Genomic DNA, 19125 nt, shown 5'->3' with positions numbered 1-19125 from the left:
GCTGGAGATCTATTTGCTGGTGTGTACCTGATTCATGCGAAGGTAATCAGTAAGAGAGAGGTTCTGTGTGCGGTACCAGCACACGTGTGTGATGGTGTTTGGTCTCTGTCCCTGACCAAGCAGATAACGAGGAGGCAGTTCTGGAGACGCAGCCGGAGAGCAAAACACTGAACACACATACAGGCAACAGGACATGCAGCAGAGTGAGAGGTACAGACAGTAAAGTGCAGAGTGAGACGGAAGGAAAAAGGCAGGCATGATTTTTTTTTTTTTTTTTGGGGGGGGGGGGGGGGAGGGGAGGAGAGAACAACCACAGAAACAGTGTTAGTGAGTTAGTAGTGTTTAATCCACAGGAAAGAAATGAGGTCTAGAAAATACTGAAGCAGTAGTCCAACACTGCAGAGATGAAGCTGTTAAATGAAGAGCAGCATCAGTAGATTAGCCTAGTCATTTCTCTTTTTTTCCTTTTCAAAAGAAAAAGGTAAAGGTCAGCAATTTCACTTAAAGGAAAATCTGTGATGACTATGTGATGAACAAGAACAGAACAAAATCTTAGGTTACCAACAATATTCCAAACTATAAGACACTTGCTTGTTTGTTAGCAAATAATGGGTCTTATAGTGACATTTTGGAACGAGCTTAACTCAAAACTGCTGTTTACTAATTTTACACACACACACACACACACACACCCTAGTGCATCTCAAAAAATTAGAATATTGTGAAAAAGTTCAATACTTTCCATCAGTTATTTAAGAAAGTGAAAATGTTATACATTATAGACTCATTACACAAACTAAAATGTTTCGAGCATTTTTCTATTTTAAGTTTAATCAGTATGGCATACAGTACAAAAACAAAAAAAACCCTCAAAATATTAGAATATTTCATTTCGAGTTTGAGTAAATCAGTATGAACACAGTGTATATCTCGGTCTAGTTCAGTACACGCAACCACAATCATGGGGAAGACTGCTGACTTGACTGTTGTCCAGAAGATGATCACTGATGCCCTCCACAAGGAGGGTAAGCCACAAAAGGTCATTGCTGAAAAGGGTGGCTGGAAAAGGTGCACAAGCAACAGGGATGGCTGCAGTCTTGAGAGGATTGTCAAGAAAAGTTGATTCAAGAACTTGGGAGAGCTTCACAAGGAATGGACTGAGGCTGGTGTCAGAGTATCAAGACCCATCACGAACAGACATCTTCAAGAAAGGGGATACAACTTTCGCATCCCTAATATCAAGCTACTCCTGAGCCAGAGACAATGTCAGAAGTATCTTATCTGGGCTAAGGAGAGAAAGAAATGGACTGTTGCTCAGTGGTCCAAAGTCCTCTTTTCAGATGAAAGTACATTTTGCATTTAATTTGGAAATCACGGTTCTAGAGTCTGGAGGAAGAGTGGAGAGGCACAGAATCCAAGGTGTTTGAAGCCCAGTGTGAAGTTTCCACAGTCTGTGATGATTTGGGGTGCCATGTCATCTGCTGCTCAAGTCCAAAGTCAACACAGCCATCTACCAGGAGATTTTAGAGCACTTCATGCTTCCATCTGCTGACGAGCTTTTTGGAGATGCTGATTTCCTTTTCCAGCAGGACTTAGCACCTTTAGTAATGCCAAAACTACTACCAAATGGTTTGCTGACCATGATATTACCGTGTTTGTTTGGCCAGCCAACTTGCCTGACCTGAACCCCATAGAGAATCTATGGGGTATTGTCAAGAGGAAGATGAGAAACACCCGACCCAAAAATACAGATACGCTGAAGGCCACTATCAAAGCAACCTGGGCTTCAATAACACCTCAGCAGTGCCACAGGCTGATCACCTCCATGCCACACCGCACTGATACAGTAATTCATGGTAAAGGAGCCCCAACCAAGTATTGAGTGTATAAATGAATATACTTTTCAGAAGTTGGACATTTCTGTATTGCAAATCCTTTTTTGATTGATCTTAGGGAATATTCTAATAATTTGAGATATTGGATTTCTGATTTTCATGAGCTATAAGCCATAATCATCAAAATTAAAACAAAAAAAAAGGCTTTAAATATTTCACTTTACATGTAATGAATACAGAATATATGAAAGTTTACCTTTTTGAATTAAATTATGAAAAAAAAAGGAACTTTTTCATGGTATTCTAATTTTTTGAGATGCACTAGTATATATTGTTTATGCGCAGGAAACAGAGTTAAAGATATAAAGCACTTTTGGCATGAAGGCCATGTATACATTTATATAACTGATCCTGTGCGAATTAAAATCAACAAAAAGCACCTGGAAGGATTACTTAATATCTAAACAAATCTTGTCTATGAATAGATTACCATCACAACGCCCATCTTTGAAATCTCCTCTCCTCATCGTTTCACCATGTTTTTTCCTAAGTTATGGGTTTAATAAAAACAATATAAAATTCAAAGTATACCTCGTTATAACCAACAATAAGTTCAGTCGATTTAAACCAACTGCTACGTGAAGAACCCCCCCCACTTCGTTCTTCAATAATTATCCAGCAAATTTAAAAAAAGACGTCTATATTAAAGACACGGCACTTCATCTATGCAGATTTTAGGGGTGTGTCTTACAGTCTGGTGGTGTAAAAAGAGCATGACCTCACAACTATTGTAAGGGAGCAACAGGGAAACAGGAAGATGAGGGTGGGTAAGAGAAAGGGTTAAGAGTAAAGGGGGACTCACAGGCAGGGCCAAGCATTCACTTCGCACTCATGTCAGCTATGAGGAGATCAGGCCTGTCTGAGCTGTGCATGTGTGCGTTGAAAAACCACAGACTGTATACGATTGTGCGCGTACGCGAGTGAGTGAGTGAGTGAGTGAGTGAGTGAGTGAGTGCGAGAGAGAAAAATGTGCGTTTCTGAGCGCTACCTCCACGGCTAGGCTGTGGTCAGACATGGAGACACTGGTGTTGCGGTGCCAGCACACGTGCATGGTGGTGTTGGCGCGATGGTGGCTCTGTTTGTCCAGAGAGCAGCGGGACGAGTTCACATCGTCCTCAGACTCCTGCTCCAATGAAACCTCATCAGATGACCCTAACGCAGTGTGCAGGGAGAGGACAGGAGGAGCAATGGAGGGGAAAAGGAGTGGAGATGAGAAAGGAACAGAACAGGCAAGTGCATTGGAAATTAGAGGAAAGGAAAAAAAATACAAAGCAGAGAGGAAAAAGGAGGTTGAGGAGGAGTGGAGAGAAAAAGAACACGGACAGGTGATAACATGGAGAGAACAACAGGGAGGGATGGGCTTTATATCTAACTCGAGCAAAGTGGTGAAGTGAAGGGATTTTAAAAAAAGAAAGAAAAGAATCCTCACTGTTGGAGTGATCACACAGACTTGGGTCAAGAAATATTTCTGATTTCTCCTGTGACTTCTTCGCAATGTCAATTGCCATGTTCAGGTCCTCGATCCACTTCGTCATCTCCACTTTCGAGCTGAAAAAGTTAGACAGAATGTGTAAACGTGAGCCGAGTGATGAATGTGTTTTATTATGGAATGCGGATGGTGAGTCACCTGGCAGCCACCACGATGGTCCTCTGGGCAGAGTAGATGGTGAAACAGTGAGGGACTGACCACTCATTCTCACTCTCCTCCACCTGGAACACAAGCAGTCATTCAAGATGACCCCACACACACGTATACACACAGCCCGGTAGGTCCAAAAGGAGCATGAAGCCTTACACAAATAATCTTTTACATCTTTCCGAGAATTACAGGTGTGGTCAGCAGCTCCAAGGACAGTTCTAGACTCTAATGAAGCTGTGCAGCACTAACGGAGGACGTCAGAAGGTGCTGTGTGAAAGCCCGAGCTGACACACTATGACACACTAGGGCGATATTTCTGCCAAGACGTCCTAGTCTACGAATAATCTGACCAGGATCTCAATCAAAATGAGCTTAAAGTGCCATTCCACCATTGGATGTATTCTTTGGCATAAAATACAATATATTTTATGACAACATGACTAGACAGAGAAATCTTTTAGCTTCAAAATGATATATCAAACATCATTTTTTGACAACGACAAGTATATTAATTTTGCGACCAAAGTCACCTACCCTTTTAATTTCCGCGCGGTAGTGAAACGTGATGTCATCGGCAGGTTCCCCTTCTTGTGTACCACGTGTCGGTCTATTTTTAGACCAGGAAACCCCCAAAGTGAGAGAGTCATTTCTCCTCGTATATGGGGGCCAAAAAAATTGCGAAAAATTTTGAGTTAATCTTTCAGTTAGCTAGATTTATTGGTATTAGCTAGATTTATTGGTATTATTTTTATCGCGTTCTATCCGCCATTGCTGATAATATGTGCCACGTCACACGGTACACAAGAAGGGGAACCTGCCGATGACATCCCGCGCGGAAATTAAAAGGGTAGGTGACTTTGGTCGCAAAATTAATATACTTGTCGTTGTCAAAAAATTATGCTTGATATATCATTTTGAAGCTAAAAGATTTCTCTATCTAGTGATACCATTTATATATGTTGTCAAAATATATTGTATTTTATGCCAAAGAATACATCCAATGGTGGAATGGCACTTTAACCAATTAAGGCTCATCTAAATGAATATCACAACGTGAACAAGCCATTTTAATAATCTGTTAAAAACAGAATACATTCCTTGCAAACTGTGCATACATATTTGATTCCTTACTCATTCTCAGCAACACGACAGATCTAAAATAGTAACATGACTTTTTTTTTTTAAAAGAATTAAAAATGACAGATTGAACCCAAGGTGGGCCTCCAGCTAACATTTTAAAGCAGAGTGACAAACGCTCGTTCTTGTAGTCCGAGTACAAAATTCAGACATTCCTCGTTGTGATCGTAAAACTTACGCTGAATGCACTTGTAATATACTGTACCTATAAACAAACCGTTTTATCGCATGCTGAGTTTAGGGTGCATGTAAGCAACACAATGACAGTGAAGAAAACAAATCTAACCATACTATAATTCTCAGATTAATAAAAAAAAAAAAACATTCTGTACAACTAAAATTACCTTTGATCACAAACCCAGCTTTCAGGGGTACTGTACTATAAACGTATCGACTGCACCACAACTTGGAAAAAGCTTGAAACATTGCCACCGCTGAGGATACGAGTACTCCAATGCCGCTTTTCCACTACAAACGCGGCTGAGTTGGGCTGAGCCGTGCCGTTCTGAGTCGAGCTGAGTGGGGCTGTTGGAGTTGCATTTCGACTACAATCGCACTGAACCGTGCTGGCTGGAAGTGGGTGGACACATTGGGTGGAGTTAGCGAAAGTGGGTGGACATCACGTGATGTCGTTAGGCGGCGCAAACAGTGACATCAGTGATCTTTTAAGCGGTAGTCTCACGACCCGGATAGTAAACAATAAACATGGAGGACATGGAGTCGTTAGTGTTGCTGGTCTTGGTGCTGTGGCTTGTTGTCACCGACAACGCCAACAGATACTGGCAAGAGCGTATAGATGAGGCGAGGCGCATAAGGCTTCAGAAACTCTCGTAATTCGTAATTATTCTTCTTCCGGGTTTACGGTGTTTACAGATCCCAGCGTGCTCGCGGGGCGTGTGGGCATGTGAGGACACTCCTCCTCACCAATCAGTGCACAGGGGAGTGTCTGCTCACGCCCCTAGCCCCACTCGGCTCGGTTTGGCTCACTTCAGCCCCACTCCAAAACCGTGCGAGTTTTGGGTGCTAAGCAGGGCTGAAGCGAGCCGAGTCGTGCTGCTCTATGGTAGTCGAAACGCGAGCCGTGTCGGGCTGAAGTGAGCTGAAAAAGGGTAGTGGAAAAGGGCCACAAGAGGAGACTGTTCACGTGGAAGCATTTCTTAAAAATGGTGAACACAACCTAACGTAGCGAGAGATGGGAAAACTGGGAGACTGGGGACTCTGAGACTAAAGCTTTGTAGGAGGAGTTTGGGTTTGCGTGTACTCACTGGAGCATCCAGCACAATGAGCTGCATGCAGGGGTGAAGCAGAAACATGCATGTCAAGTGAGAGGGGTCACACTGCTACCACATCCAATGCACACACCCAGTACCTTGGCTAGGTCTATAGGAGTGGCCGAGAAGATGAGCTCTCTTGGTCTCATAAAATACTCCCAATGGCTTGCGTAAAATACAGCCTCCGACAACCCGAGTCCAACTCCCGGCCTTCCTGCGGCAGAACCGTTTCGCACTGACAGGAGAAGAGGCGATGGCTTGTCACTGTCTCTTAAACCAGTAGCTCCCTTCATGGCTGGATTATTGCAGAGCCACTGCCTGACACACCCAGTAATATCTCCAAAATCCACTCAAACAAGCCACATACATGTTATCACCATCCTACCTCACAACCTCTCCTACATGGTGCAAAATCCTCACACCTCCATTGTGCCAACACAACCTTGAGGATACACAAAAATGGCCTAAAACACTTCCAAAATTCAACCCAACATGCCCCAAATCCACAATCTTCTTTAACACAATGATAAATTAAATCCCCAAAACTCATTCTCATTTCATTATCTCTAGCCGCTTTATCCTTCTACAGGGTTGCAGGCAAGCTGGAGCCTATCCCAGCTGACTATGGGCGAAAGGCGGGGTACACCCTGGACAAGTCGCCAGGTCATCACAGGGCTGACACATAGACACAGACAACCATTCACACTCACATTCACACCTACGGTCAATTTAGAGTCACCAGTTAACCTAACCTGCATGTCTTTGGACTGTGGGGGAAACCGGAGCACCCGGAGGAAACCCACGCGGACACGGGGAGAACATGCAAACTCCACACAGAAAGGCCCTCGCCGGCCCCGGGGCTCGAACCCAGGACCTTCTTGCTGTGAGGCGACAGCGCTAACCACTACACCACCGTGCCGCCAATCCCCAAAACATTACAAAATATCTGCACACCCAATATGCCCAACGCTTGACACAATAACAATCACCATACCTCAAAACCTTACCTCCAAATACCAATAACCACAGAATATTCTTCAAACCAAGACTTGCATCAGTCTTAAGATGCGGCACATTTAATTAGCCATCTCTACAATCAGACTTCATTTACCGCCTATGAAGGACTTCAAATCATTCGATGGTCTAGAAGACATTCCACCAGGAATTCTGGATGCTTCATAACATCCCTACCGTCACGATGAAGGAAACATGGAAGAACTGACGATGAACCCACATGAGTGGAAATGTATTCAAAATTATACCAGTCTAGTCCTTTAGACTTCACTCTACTAGACTAATTTTATTTATTATGCTGAAATGGGGCGGCACGGTGGTGTAGTGGTTAGCGCTGTCACCTCACAGCAAGAAGGTCCTGGGTTTGAGCCCTGGGGCCGGCGAGGGCCTTTCTGTGTGGAGTTTGCATGTTCTCCCCGTGTCCGCGTGGGTTTCCTCCGGGTGCTCCGGTTTCCCCCACAGTCCAAAGACATGCAGGTTAGGTTAACTGGTGACTCTAAATTGACCGTAGGTGTGAATGTGAGTGTGAATGGTTGTCTGTGTCTCTGTGTCAGCCCTGTGATGACCTGGCGACTTGTCCAGGGTGTACCCCGCCTTTCGCCCGTAGTCAGCTGGGATAGGCTCCAGCTTGCCTGCGACCCTGTAGAACAGGATAAAGCGGCTAGAGAGATAATGAGATGAGATGAGATGCTGAAATGGCAAGGAAATCTTTTACACAAAGGCAAATGGGTTTTGATGCACGAGACACTGAAACCCCTGACAAGAAACACCAAAAAAGAGCAAGGATTCAAAATGCCATATTCCACAGAGCGCTCCTGGGTCATTTGAGTAAATCCTCTCTGGGATTAGATGGTGTGCTATGTTTATTCAGAGACTGCTGTTTTTCAGTAGCAGAACATGATGGACCTACTGATGAGCTCTCACAAGTCACTGTAGGCCAGAGCAAAAAACAAGCAAACAAACTGGGAAAAATATATAAAAACAGGCAAAGTTTGTTGTGCTGGAAAAGGAACAGTGTCGTATACTCACAAGCATGCCGTGGAGGGGAAGCTGGCCATGAACTTTAAATTGGTTGGTGGCTGTGACACCTTTGCTTGTGTAAAGGAGCATGTCTGAAAACTGAGATTGGGAGACTTTGATTAGCTAAAAGGTAAACATGAAGGTGAAAAACCTGTACAAAGTTATGATAAACTCTAAAGTTATGATTAAAAAAAAAAAAGATATTCATTAGCTCATGGTAGCTAATCTAATGTAATAATATTGTGAGCTAGTCAGCAACTTACACTACCGTTCAAAAGTTTGGGGTCACTTTGAAATTTCCTTATTTTTGAAAGAAAAGCACTGTTCTTTTCAATGAAGATCACTTTAAACTAATCAGAAATACACTCTATTGAGGTTTTTCACCCACATGACCAAGTCATGTGATGCATCGTTAGGCTGCCATTTTGGACGTCACGGCTCGAATCAGTTTGAATGCGAGGAAGGCAGCAAACGAAAACATAAAAGAAAAAGGAGCGAGATGCAGAAAACACCTTCACTATCCAGCGACGTAGGGCATTTACAGGGCGAGCAGAGGGAGAGGTATTTGCAAAAATCGAGGTTAGCAGGCTTAGAGAACGACGTTTACCTGCTTCCACCAGGATTGTTCACTGACGTACGGCAGTACACGAAGCCCTCGTCTTTACCTGACTTCGGCCCACATGATCTGTATACCTATGTCGTTAAAAACCCATCGCCATACACAGGTATTGATCTGAAAGCGTATAAGAGTTTGGATGCCTACAAATATTTTGTGTCAGGCTGGGTAACATGCCTACATCAGCGGGTCGTCCCTGGAGCCGGTGGTCGCCATCTGATTACAGCTAAGGTTTGTTCACATTTTCATTTACTTTCGGTCCTCAGGATAAACAAAATGTTATTAAGGGCCCGTTTACACGAGGACGCTGTCGGGTAAAAACGACTAAATATTTTATCAGAAGTGCCTTTCGTTTACACGAGGACGGCGTTTCCGAGGCTGAAAAACGGATAAAATTGAAAACGCCTTCCAGAGTGGATAAGTTAAAAACGGCCCCCGTTGCATATCCGTCTAAACTACCCAATACGCAAAACTCTGCTCGGATCTGCTCACGTCGGGTACGCGTTTAGGTCATACATGTCATATACTGCACATGCCAGCCCGGGAAGTAAGAAAGTAAGTAAAAAAGTAAGAGCATGTCTGATCGATCTAACGGACCTTCAAGCTGCTCTGTGTTTTAATGCAGTAGATGTGTTTTCCTGCTCACCCGCCCAGCTGGAGCTCCTCAGTTTGGTGTCGCCAAGTTACACACACACGCACACGCGTGTGCGTGCACGCGCGCGCGCGCCACCTATTCAAGCCGCTCGTGAAACCATAAACCCGAGACTGAAAACAAAACCAGCAGCCGAACGGGTTTATTTTGCTGAGATGGACACTGCCTTTTCTCTTCTTCACCGAAACAAGAGTGAGTGTTACTTAATAAAGGCAGATTAAAAGAGTTTCGGTTTGCTCCTGCTCCTCCCTCGAGCACTACAGTACCTCAGCCGGACCGGTGTTCTGTAAAGTTATCCTAGCAAGTTCTCATACAGACCGTTTTATTATTCAAAACAAGTCATTACAAATTATTTGACTCGGCCAAAGACTCGACCAATACGCACAAAACATAAAAATCGGCAAATGCGTGAAATTCTCACCGATTTTCTATCAGCCCAGCTGATCGGTGGGACAAAACTACTGTTGAATTTTCCTACCCTCCTGGATTTCGCACATGCGTAGTAGGCTTGGTAGGATAACTTGACAGAACAGCAGCACAGATGTGCAGATCAGACAAGACAGAAGACGTTGCGCATGCATGCAGACATAGCGGAGACATTTATGCGTCACCGTATAGACGCAGATTTCCTCCTTGAAAACGGTCGTGTAGACGCGGAAAAAAGTGAGAACGAAAATGGACTTTTGCGTTTTTGTTTTATACCGTCCCCGTGTAAAGTGGGCCTAAATGTCATTGAAATAACTTCTTAGTCTGTTGAGACATGGCCCGTTATAAATTTGCTGTTACCAGGCAATGACTAAGAACTGTATTATTAGGGTCGGTGTCTGTGTTGTAGCAGTGTACTAGCAGCTAGCTGTTAGCACTAGCTAATGTCAATAACATAGTAGCTGGTATGTTACTGTAGCAATGCTTACGTTCAGTCATTTGGATGACTGTTAAAACCTTTCAGTCTCAAGTTTTTCCTTTACTGGATTTACTAGTTTACTGTAATTATGATCCGGCAGCTATTTACACCGGATCCAGTGTAAATAGCTGCCGGAGCGCGCTCCGGCTTGCTCCCCCTCAAATTAAGCAGCGTGCTCCGGCTTGCTCCCGGAGCACTCCGGGAGCAAGCCGGAGTGCGCTGCTTAATTTGAGGGGGAGCAAGCCGGAGCGCACTGCTTAATTTGAGCACACCCGGAGCACTCCGGGAGCAAGCCGGAGTGCGCTGCTTAATTTGAGGGGGAGCAAGCCGGAGCGCGCTGCTTAATTTGAGCACACCCGGAGCACTCCGGGAGCAAGCCGGAGTGCACTGCTTAATTTGAGGGGGAGCAAGCCGGAGCGCGCTCCGGAACCTCGGCCAGAGCACTCCGGGAGCAAGCCGGAGTGCACTGCTTAATTTGAGGGGGAGCAAGCCGGAGCGCGCTCCGGAACCTCGGCCAGAGCACTCCGGGAGCAAGCCGGAGCGCGCTGCTTAATTTGAGGGGGAGCACTGGATCCGGTGTAAATAGCTGCCGGATCATAATTACAGTAAACTAGTAAATCCAGTAAAGGAAAAACTTGAGACTGAAAGGTTTTAACAGTCATCCAAATGACTGAACGTAAACATTGCTACAGTAACATACCAGCTACTATGTTGTTGACATTAGCTAGCTTGACCTTCAAAATGGCGGACACCGGGGCGTCACGTGACCCTGTGATGTCAGGTGAAAAACCTCAATACATTGCTAATGTGGTAAATGACTATTCTAGCTGCAAATGTGTGGTTTTTGGTGCAATATCTCCATAGGTGTATAGAGGCCCATTTCCAGCAACTCTCACTCCAGTGTTCTAATGGTACAATGTGTTTGCTCATTGCCTCAGAAGGCTAATGGAGGATTAGAAAACCCTTGTACAATCATGTTAGCACAGCTGAAAACAGTTGAGCTCTTTAGAGAAGCTATAAAACTGACCTTCCTTTGAGCAGATTGAGTTTCTGGAGCATCACATTTGTGGGGTCGATTAAATGCTCGAAATGGCCAGAAAAATGTCTCGACTATATTTTCTATTCATTTTACAACTTATGGTGGGAAACAAAAGTGTGACTTTTCATGGAAAACACAAAATTGTCTGGGTGACCCCAAACGTTTGAACGGTAGTGCAATTCCACTGATAAAGACTAAGGGATACAAATGACCATCTGCAAATTATCCTCTTCTGACAACTTTTTGAATATTATGTTTGCGCCATCAACAAAAAAACAAAACAAAACTTAGCAAGTTGAACAACCTTCCAGCTATAAGCTGGGGTGTTCTGTTCTTGAAAACATTACGATATAGCCATCCCTTTAATTTTCTCTTTACGTTTCAATATATTGTGTTCCTGATTCTTAAAATAATGTGTCATAAATTGCAATTCTACAACTGACTGTATTAGGCCTCGCCGATGTGTGTAGTGCAGCAGGCAGTGGGATTTGGAACAAGCTTTATGTACCAGGCTGCATCACAACACTGAAATGCATTTACCGTATTTTCTGGACTATAGAGCGCACCTGTATATAAGCCGCATCCGCTCTATTTTTTAAAAAAAATAAAAAAAAAAGATATACAAGCCGCACCGGGCTATAAGCCGCAGATATCTATGTTGAAAAATTAGATATTTACTGCATGTACAGAACGATTTTGTACTGTAAATGTACATGTATGTACCTGAACAGATTCTTTCCGAACAGTGCCTTTTAACACGGCAGCAACTTTGCTGATTAAAACGGAACAGAACCAAGAGAAAATAACCGGTATTTATTTACCTTCATTTCTCCTGTGTTTGAAACCACAAGTCACTTTAATCATCTTCGCTGGATTTGAAAATAATTACCAGTTAGTAATTTGTCGTGCGTGTTCTATCTGCTAAAGATCTGCTAATTCTTCTTCGCATTGATTTTTCGTCTATCTTATTTTTGATTCTACTTCCGGTTAGAGCGCCCCTAGCGGTGGAAGAAAAATCCACAGAATAGCCGCACCTTTGTATAAGCCGCATGGTTCAAAACCTAGGAAAAAAGTAGCGGCTTATAGTCCAGAAAATACGGTAGCTTAAAAAATAATTTCCAGACCAAACAAGATAAACCGTGAGCTACTGCTCACTTGCGTATCCCCCCCCGCGCTTACTTGTATTAGAATGCAAGCAATCGAAGGAATAGGACATTTATTATGAATGTTGACTTCAACAAATAATTAACCCTGAAACAACTAAGTAAAGAGCAGTGTTCTCCCTAGGGATTTCACATAGCATCCTGGTAAACTGTCATTTTGAAATAGCGTCGAAATCCACCCTATATGTTTCGAAGTCGATGTGGGACAGACCTGAAAACGGTATACATGGTATAGAACCAAGCTGAAGTTTGGTACCAAGTGGCTATGATTTGTGGTTGCTGAGAAAAAGGGTGCTTCGGACAGACGGAGATACGGACGGACAGAAAACCAGAAGGCGTAAACCAGTACACGCCCCTCCTTCGGAGCAGGGGTGTAATAAAAACTTTGGTTTAGCCAGTCAATAGGTTTTCCCCTCTGATCTGGTCATGACTACTTGGTTGAAAGGCAACAACCTATCCATTTTATATACATCTCTTCTTCTTTTGGCTGCTCCCGATTAGCGGTCGCCACAGCAGCTCTTTCGTCTCCATTGCTCCCTGTCTTCCGCATCCTTCTCTACCACACCTGCCACTTTCATGTCCTCTCTCATCACATCCATGTATCTCCTCTTTGGCCTTCCTCGTTTTCGTGTGCCCGGCAGCTCCATCCTCAACATTCTCCTTCCAACATGCTCTGCATCTCTTCTCAGGATGTGCCCGTACCATCTCAGTCTCATCTCTCTGAGCTTCATTCCCAAGCTCTCCACATGTGCTGTCCCTCTGATGTGCTCGTTCCTCATCCTGTCCAACCTCCCATCACAAACCTTAACATCCTCAACTCCGCCACCTCCGACTTTGCCTCCTGTCTCTTCGTTAAGGGTATGGTCTCCAATCCGTACATCACAGCTGGTCTCACTACTGTCTTATACATCTTACCTTTCATGTTTGCTGGGACTTTCCTATCACAAATGACTCCTGAAATCCTTCTCCAACTGCTCCACCCTGCCTGCACTCGCTTTCTCACCTCACTATCGCAGCCCGCATTTTCCTGCACAGTTGACCCCAGGTACTTGAATTCACCAGCTTTCTTTACATCTACTCCTTGCATCTTCACTACAATCTCATCGCCATTCTCACTGATGCACATGTATTCTGTTTTGCTCCTGCTCACCTTCATTCCTCTTCGTTCCAATGCATCCCTCCATCTTTCCAAACCCAACTCAACCTCCTTTCTACTTTCACCACATATCACAACATCATCCGCAAACATCATGCTCCATGGTGACTCTTGCCTTACTTCGTCCGTCAAGCTATCCATCACTATGGCAAACAAGAAAGGACTCAAAGCAGATCCTTGATGGAGTCCCACCTTCACCTTGAACCATTCAGTCGTTCCAACTGCACACCTCACTGCTGTTTCACTGTTCTCATACATGTCTTGCACCACTCTAATATACTTCTCATTCACTCCACTCTTTCTCATACAATACCATAACTCATCTCTCGGCACTCTATCGTATGCCTTCTCCAGGTCTACAAACACACAACGTAGCTTTCTCTGGCCTTCCCTGTACTTCTCCATTAACATTCTTAAAGCAAAAATTGCATCTGACATGCTCTTCCTTGGCATAAACCCGTACTGCTGTTCACAGATTGCTACCTCTCTTCTCAATCTCACCTCCTTTCCCATAGCTTCATGCTGTGGCTCATCAAGTTTATTCCTCTGTAATTACTGCAGCTCTGTACATCTCCCTTATTCTTGTATATTGGGACCAGCGCACACTTTCTCCATTCATTTGGCATTTTCTCATTCTCTAGGATCTTATTAAACAAACAAACTTGTTAGGAACTCCACAGCCGTCTCACCCAAACATCTCCAAGCCTCAATCGGGATACCATCTGGTCCGACTGCTTTCCCAGTCTTCATTCTTTTCATGGCTGCCCTCACCTCATCCTTACTAACCAATCATTATATATAAATGACTTGCTTGTCCTGGACACTTAAGCCAGTGATTTCTCCAACCCTGCTGTAAGAAAACAAGTGGTGTATAAACTCACCAGGAAGAACATCCTTTGCTGCAGGCCTTTCTTTGTAAGCTTGTAAAGGCAGCCTTCCCTGATGAACTCCTGATGATCAAAGAGGGATCACAAACCACAGAAACCACTGCACTAATATTTTAGTCTCACACAGGCATGCGATGCACCAAGTGATTTTTACCTTATTGGTAGAACATGGAATCTTAAACATTCAACCAAAATAGTTTTCAAACAGTAATATTTCTTCATAAAAGCCCTGTTGTGCTACTGCTATTTAAAAAAACAACAACAATAAAAAACCCTTACAGTATGTATGTCTAGAATTTTTTTTCCTCTCAGCAAGCAAAAATTAGAGAGGCATGTTGCAAAATCTGGGGAACACATTCAATAAAACAGGACTCGCACCCTTCCAGGAGCAGTGAGGTTCTCAATGCCAATCAGGTCCCGCTGCAGTTCTGTCAGTTTCTGGAAGTTCTCCAGTCGGATTAGGCTACTCTGTAGCTGAGCTGTTATGTCTGCCACCTCCTTTAGAGCCTCTGCAGAAACACACACACACTCTTTATGAATTGTATATATACGCCACACATGCTGCCTGGAGAAAATAAAAAGTAACCATTTGGATTTAAATAAGAAAATACTTAAGAGCCTTTGACTGGATAATTACTGCAGCGATTAATATTTTTCCGCCGGCAACAATTCTTTTAACCCTAACTGATGCAGTGAGTAGCTTCTCATTTCTTTGACAAACATGTCGGAAAACGCATCACGCAGTTGCAGAAAAGATGTTACTGAGCTTCTGAAGGGTCATATTATATTATTGGCCTGCATCAAGCAAAGAAAACAACTAAGGACACTGCTGAAATTAGCAGAGCAGGGTTAAGGACTGTTAAATGCATTAATAAAACCTGGAAGGACAGTTGTGAACAATCAACTTCATGGAAGCAATGTGGTTGGAAAAATAATCTTGACTGACCATGACTGGAGATGACAAATGTTTGAAGTTGAATCATCTCATCTCATCTCATTATCTCTAGCCGCTTTATCCTGTTCTACAGGGTCGCAGGCAAGCTGGAGCCTATCCCAGCTGACTACGGGCGAAAGGCAGGGTACACCCTGGACAAGTCGCCAGGTCATCACAGGGCTGACACATAGACACAGACAACCATTCACACTCACATTCACACCTACGGTCAATTTAGAGTCACCAGTTAACCTAACCTGCATGTCTTTGGACTGTGGGGGAAACCGGAGCACCCGGAGGAAACCCACGCGGACACGGGGAGAACATGCAAACTCCACACAGAAAGGCCCTCGCCGGCCCCGGGGCTCGAACCCAGGACCTTCTTGCTGTGAGGCGACAGCGCTAACCACTACACCACCGTGCCGCCCCGAAGTTGAATCATTTGTTTAAAAAGAAAGAAAAAATAAAAAGCCCTACAATAGAACTCAGTTTAATAGTGAGAGTAAGAGCATTTCCACACACAATGTCTCAAAACCTCATAGGATTGGGACTAAACAGCTGTGTGGCCATAAGAAAACCACTTGTTAGTGAGGCTAATTGGGGGGGGAGGCTTCAATTTGCTATGGAGCATAAAGCTTGAACTCTAGAGCAAAGAAAAAAGGTCATGTGGTCTTTTAGAGTCCCGAGTCGCTCTATTCCAGAGAGACGGGCATGTTGAGGTAAGACGGGACGCAGATGAAGTGACGTACCAATCATGCATAGTGGCCACTGTACAAGCCTTTGGTCCGGTTGAGGCTCAGCAACGTTATGTGGCAATAAAATGAGGTCAGCTGACTCCCTGAATGTACTGAATGACCGAGTTATCACATCAATGTTTTTTTTTCCCTTCCTTGATAGCATGGGCATAAAATTAGGGCTCAAATTGTGAAAGAGTGGTTCAGGGAGCATGAGGAATCATTCTCACACATGATTTAGCCACCACAGAGTCCTGACCTTAACCCCGCTGAAATTCACTGGGATGTGATGGAGAAGTGCTTTGAGTCTCCTGTCGTCAAGAAAAGATCTCAGAAAAACATTAATGCAACTCTGGATGGAAATAAGTGTTGTGATGTTGCACAAGGTTATTCAAACAATGCCATGGCAAATGTGTGCTGTAATCAAAGTTAAAGGCGGTCCAACAAAATACTGAGTGTATGACACTTTTTTTTGGCCAGGCAGTGTACATACTGCTCTTTAAACAGAAATACATACAAGTCATATTATCCTTTAAGATAAGACCCTTTTCCATAAGAAGAAAAAACCCGCGTGTTTTACAGTATGCTGGCACATAACTGTCGAATTCGACATAATTGGTAAAGTCGTAAAATCGGCCAGTAAATAGTCACGCAATATGCATTTTTAGGAGCGTTAGTGTGGACAGCAATTTCTGATACAAAGCTAAAATGCTCGTCCGGACCGAGATGACTTTCATTTTAAAATGAAACGTATTAATGTGGGCGGCATGGTGCTATAGTGGTTAGCGCTGTCGCCTTACAGCAAGAAGGTCCGGGTTCGAGCCCTGGGGCCGGCGAGGGCCTTTCTGTGCGGAGTTTGCATGTTCTCCCCGTGTCCGCGTGGGTTTCCTCCGGGTGCTCCGGTTTCCCCCACAGTCCAAAGACATGCAGGTTAGGTTAACTGGTGGCTCTAAATTGACCGTAGGTGTGAATGTGAGTGTGAATGGTTGTCTGTGTCTGTGTGTCAGCCCTGTGATGACCTGGCGACTTGTCCAGGGTGTACCCCGCCTTTCGCCCGTAGTCAGCTGGGATAGGCTCCAGCTTGCCTGCAACCCTGTAGAACAGGATAAAGCGGCTAGAGATAATGAGATGAGATGAGATGAGACGAGACACATTAACGTGGATGCAGCCTAAGCTCTGACCTACTGGAAGTTACAGATGGAGGAGTGTGTGAGTGGAGTCACCTTTGCAGTCGTGGTGGTCCCTGTGCTCAGGGGAGTAGTGTTTGCATAGGCGCTCCAAGATCAGCTTGTAGTGCATGAGCCTCTGGATGGGCTTGAGCAGGAAAGTATTGAGGGGCAGGTAACACACCTTCTGCAGTTCAAACTCTTTATACACCGTCTCTAGCTTCTTTACACGCTTCGTCGCCTTCTCCAGCTCTGTCAGTACCTCGTCATGCTTCTGTAGGTAGCTGGTGAACTCCTGAGGAAAGAAGGGGGGTGGGGGAAGAATACATGTTTGCATTGAAAATTTAAATATGCAAAATTAATACATTTGATTAAAATTGCACATCTGAGTATTTTGAACACATTTCAAAACCGACATGAAATGTTCCATTCATTATTTAACTAAGACCTCACCTTCAGGGCACACATGTTCCTCAGCATAACATCACCAATCCTCTGGTAATCTCCCTTCACATGAGCATTTGAGCGCCCCTCCCTGGTGACAAGAGGAAAGAATATTAGCAAGAGATAAACGCACCGTCATCACTGTTGAAGTGTCGTATCTGTGGAGCGTCTTCAGCTGGAGTGTCCTTACCACAGGAGACGTACTGAGCTGCAACAAAATATCAGGGTAAACCGATCACAGGTACATCCCTCTTCAAATACTTTGGTTTCAATTTCTTTGTCATGTTTATGCTGGTCTATCTTTACACTTGCATAGTTTAAAAAAAAAAAGAAAGAAAGAAAATGCACTACAGGCTGGACATAATTTGGTGCTGGACAAAACAAGGCTTTAATTAATCGCAGAAATTGATATCTTGGGAATCATGTTGAAAAAACTGAAGACAGACATGACAACCTTAAAAAAAAAAAAAAAAAAAAAAAAAAAACATGAGTGCTCTGAGAGCACAATATCCTCCGCTGGCAACTACACTACAACTCTGGTAAAACGCAACTGAATTGAATGAAATTACAATCTGTGTACTACCAACACATAATAATGCCTTTTACCAAGTTTGGTGAAATTCCTCCACAAATTGTGAGAGGAGTTGATTTCAGAAGGCGAGTACTCTTCCCTAGCCTGGGAAATCCCATGCTGCTTTGCACAATCGTTCCGATCTGAAAAGACAGCATGGAAACTATGGTCTAAAGGCTCGCCTGAGTTAGGGAGCCAATCAGAGAGTGGGGAGGGGTGGAAAGACGGTGACGCGTACTACTCGACAAACGGAAGCTTGTAGTTTATTTGGGACTGTTTACGGATCACGTTTAACATGGCGGCGAGCGATACGAACCAAACTTTCGATCAAGCTTTGCCTTGCACAAAAGGCAGTAATCGTTCGGTGCCATTGTTTTCCTATTTTTGTTTTGCCTTCTCTTTCTCTTTCCTTCTCTTCTTCGTCGCTCTAACTACGTCACCGGGTACAACTGCCATGATTGGCCATGGGCTACGTATACGCCAAATGATAGACATTCGCAACGTCCAATAAACGGCCGTTGACAATCGTAAACCACACCTCCCCTACGAGAAATTCAATAGGCGGATTCCAGACCATATTTCACTTGTGATATGGTCTGGTGTTAACCAGACTAACTCTTCCCGGGACGGACAGATGGAAATCGCCATGACATAACCTCCCCTTCGGGCCTTTCGGAAAGCGGGGGATTTATTTATTTAAAAAAAAAAAAAAAAAAAAAAACCTACAGATTTTTTTCCAAGAAGCCCTTTGCCACGTTTTGAAGCAGGGTTGATTTTGCTTGTTTAGTTCTAGTTTTAGAATAAATACAGGTCTAGAAACCCAGGAATAAACTCTCTGATCACTCAATCGAAAACTGGACAGAATGCACAGAATATCCCATCT

At 44.0% G+C, this 19125-nt stretch overlaps 1 protein-coding gene across 2 annotated transcripts in view; it reads right to left on the bottom strand.

Moving 5' to 3' along the window:
- farp2 (FERM, RhoGEF and pleckstrin domain protein 2) overlaps positions 1–19125 on the bottom strand; it is a 157806-nt gene that overhangs the window by 8729 nt on the left and 129952 nt on the right. Inside the window, exons 17-25 of one of the 2 annotated variants that reach the window (XM_060919763.1) lie at positions 17862–17879; positions 17681–17762; positions 17285–17522; positions 14772–14902; positions 14388–14456; positions 7986–8075; positions 3523–3605; positions 3325–3443; positions 2884–3047 (exon numbers count right to left, since the gene is read on the bottom strand). In XM_060919763.1, the coding sequence (XP_060775746.1) occupies positions 2884–3047; positions 3325–3443; positions 3523–3605; positions 7986–8075; positions 14388–14456; positions 14772–14902; positions 17285–17522; positions 17681–17762; positions 17862–17879 (994 nt within the window). The remainder of the gene's footprint in view (positions 1–2883; positions 3048–3324; positions 3444–3522; positions 3606–7985; positions 8076–14387; positions 14457–14771; positions 14903–17284; positions 17523–17680; positions 17763–17861; positions 17880–19125) is intronic. The other variant, XM_060919764.1, reaches the window with a different exon arrangement.

This window comes from Neoarius graeffei, chromosome 4 (genome assembly GCF_027579695.1).
Source record: "Neoarius graeffei isolate fNeoGra1 chromosome 4, fNeoGra1.pri, whole genome shotgun sequence".
NCBI classification, from domain to species: domain Eukaryota; kingdom Metazoa; phylum Chordata; class Actinopteri; order Siluriformes; family Ariidae; genus Neoarius; species Neoarius graeffei.
This window is presented reverse-complemented; position numbering and strand designations above follow the sequence as displayed.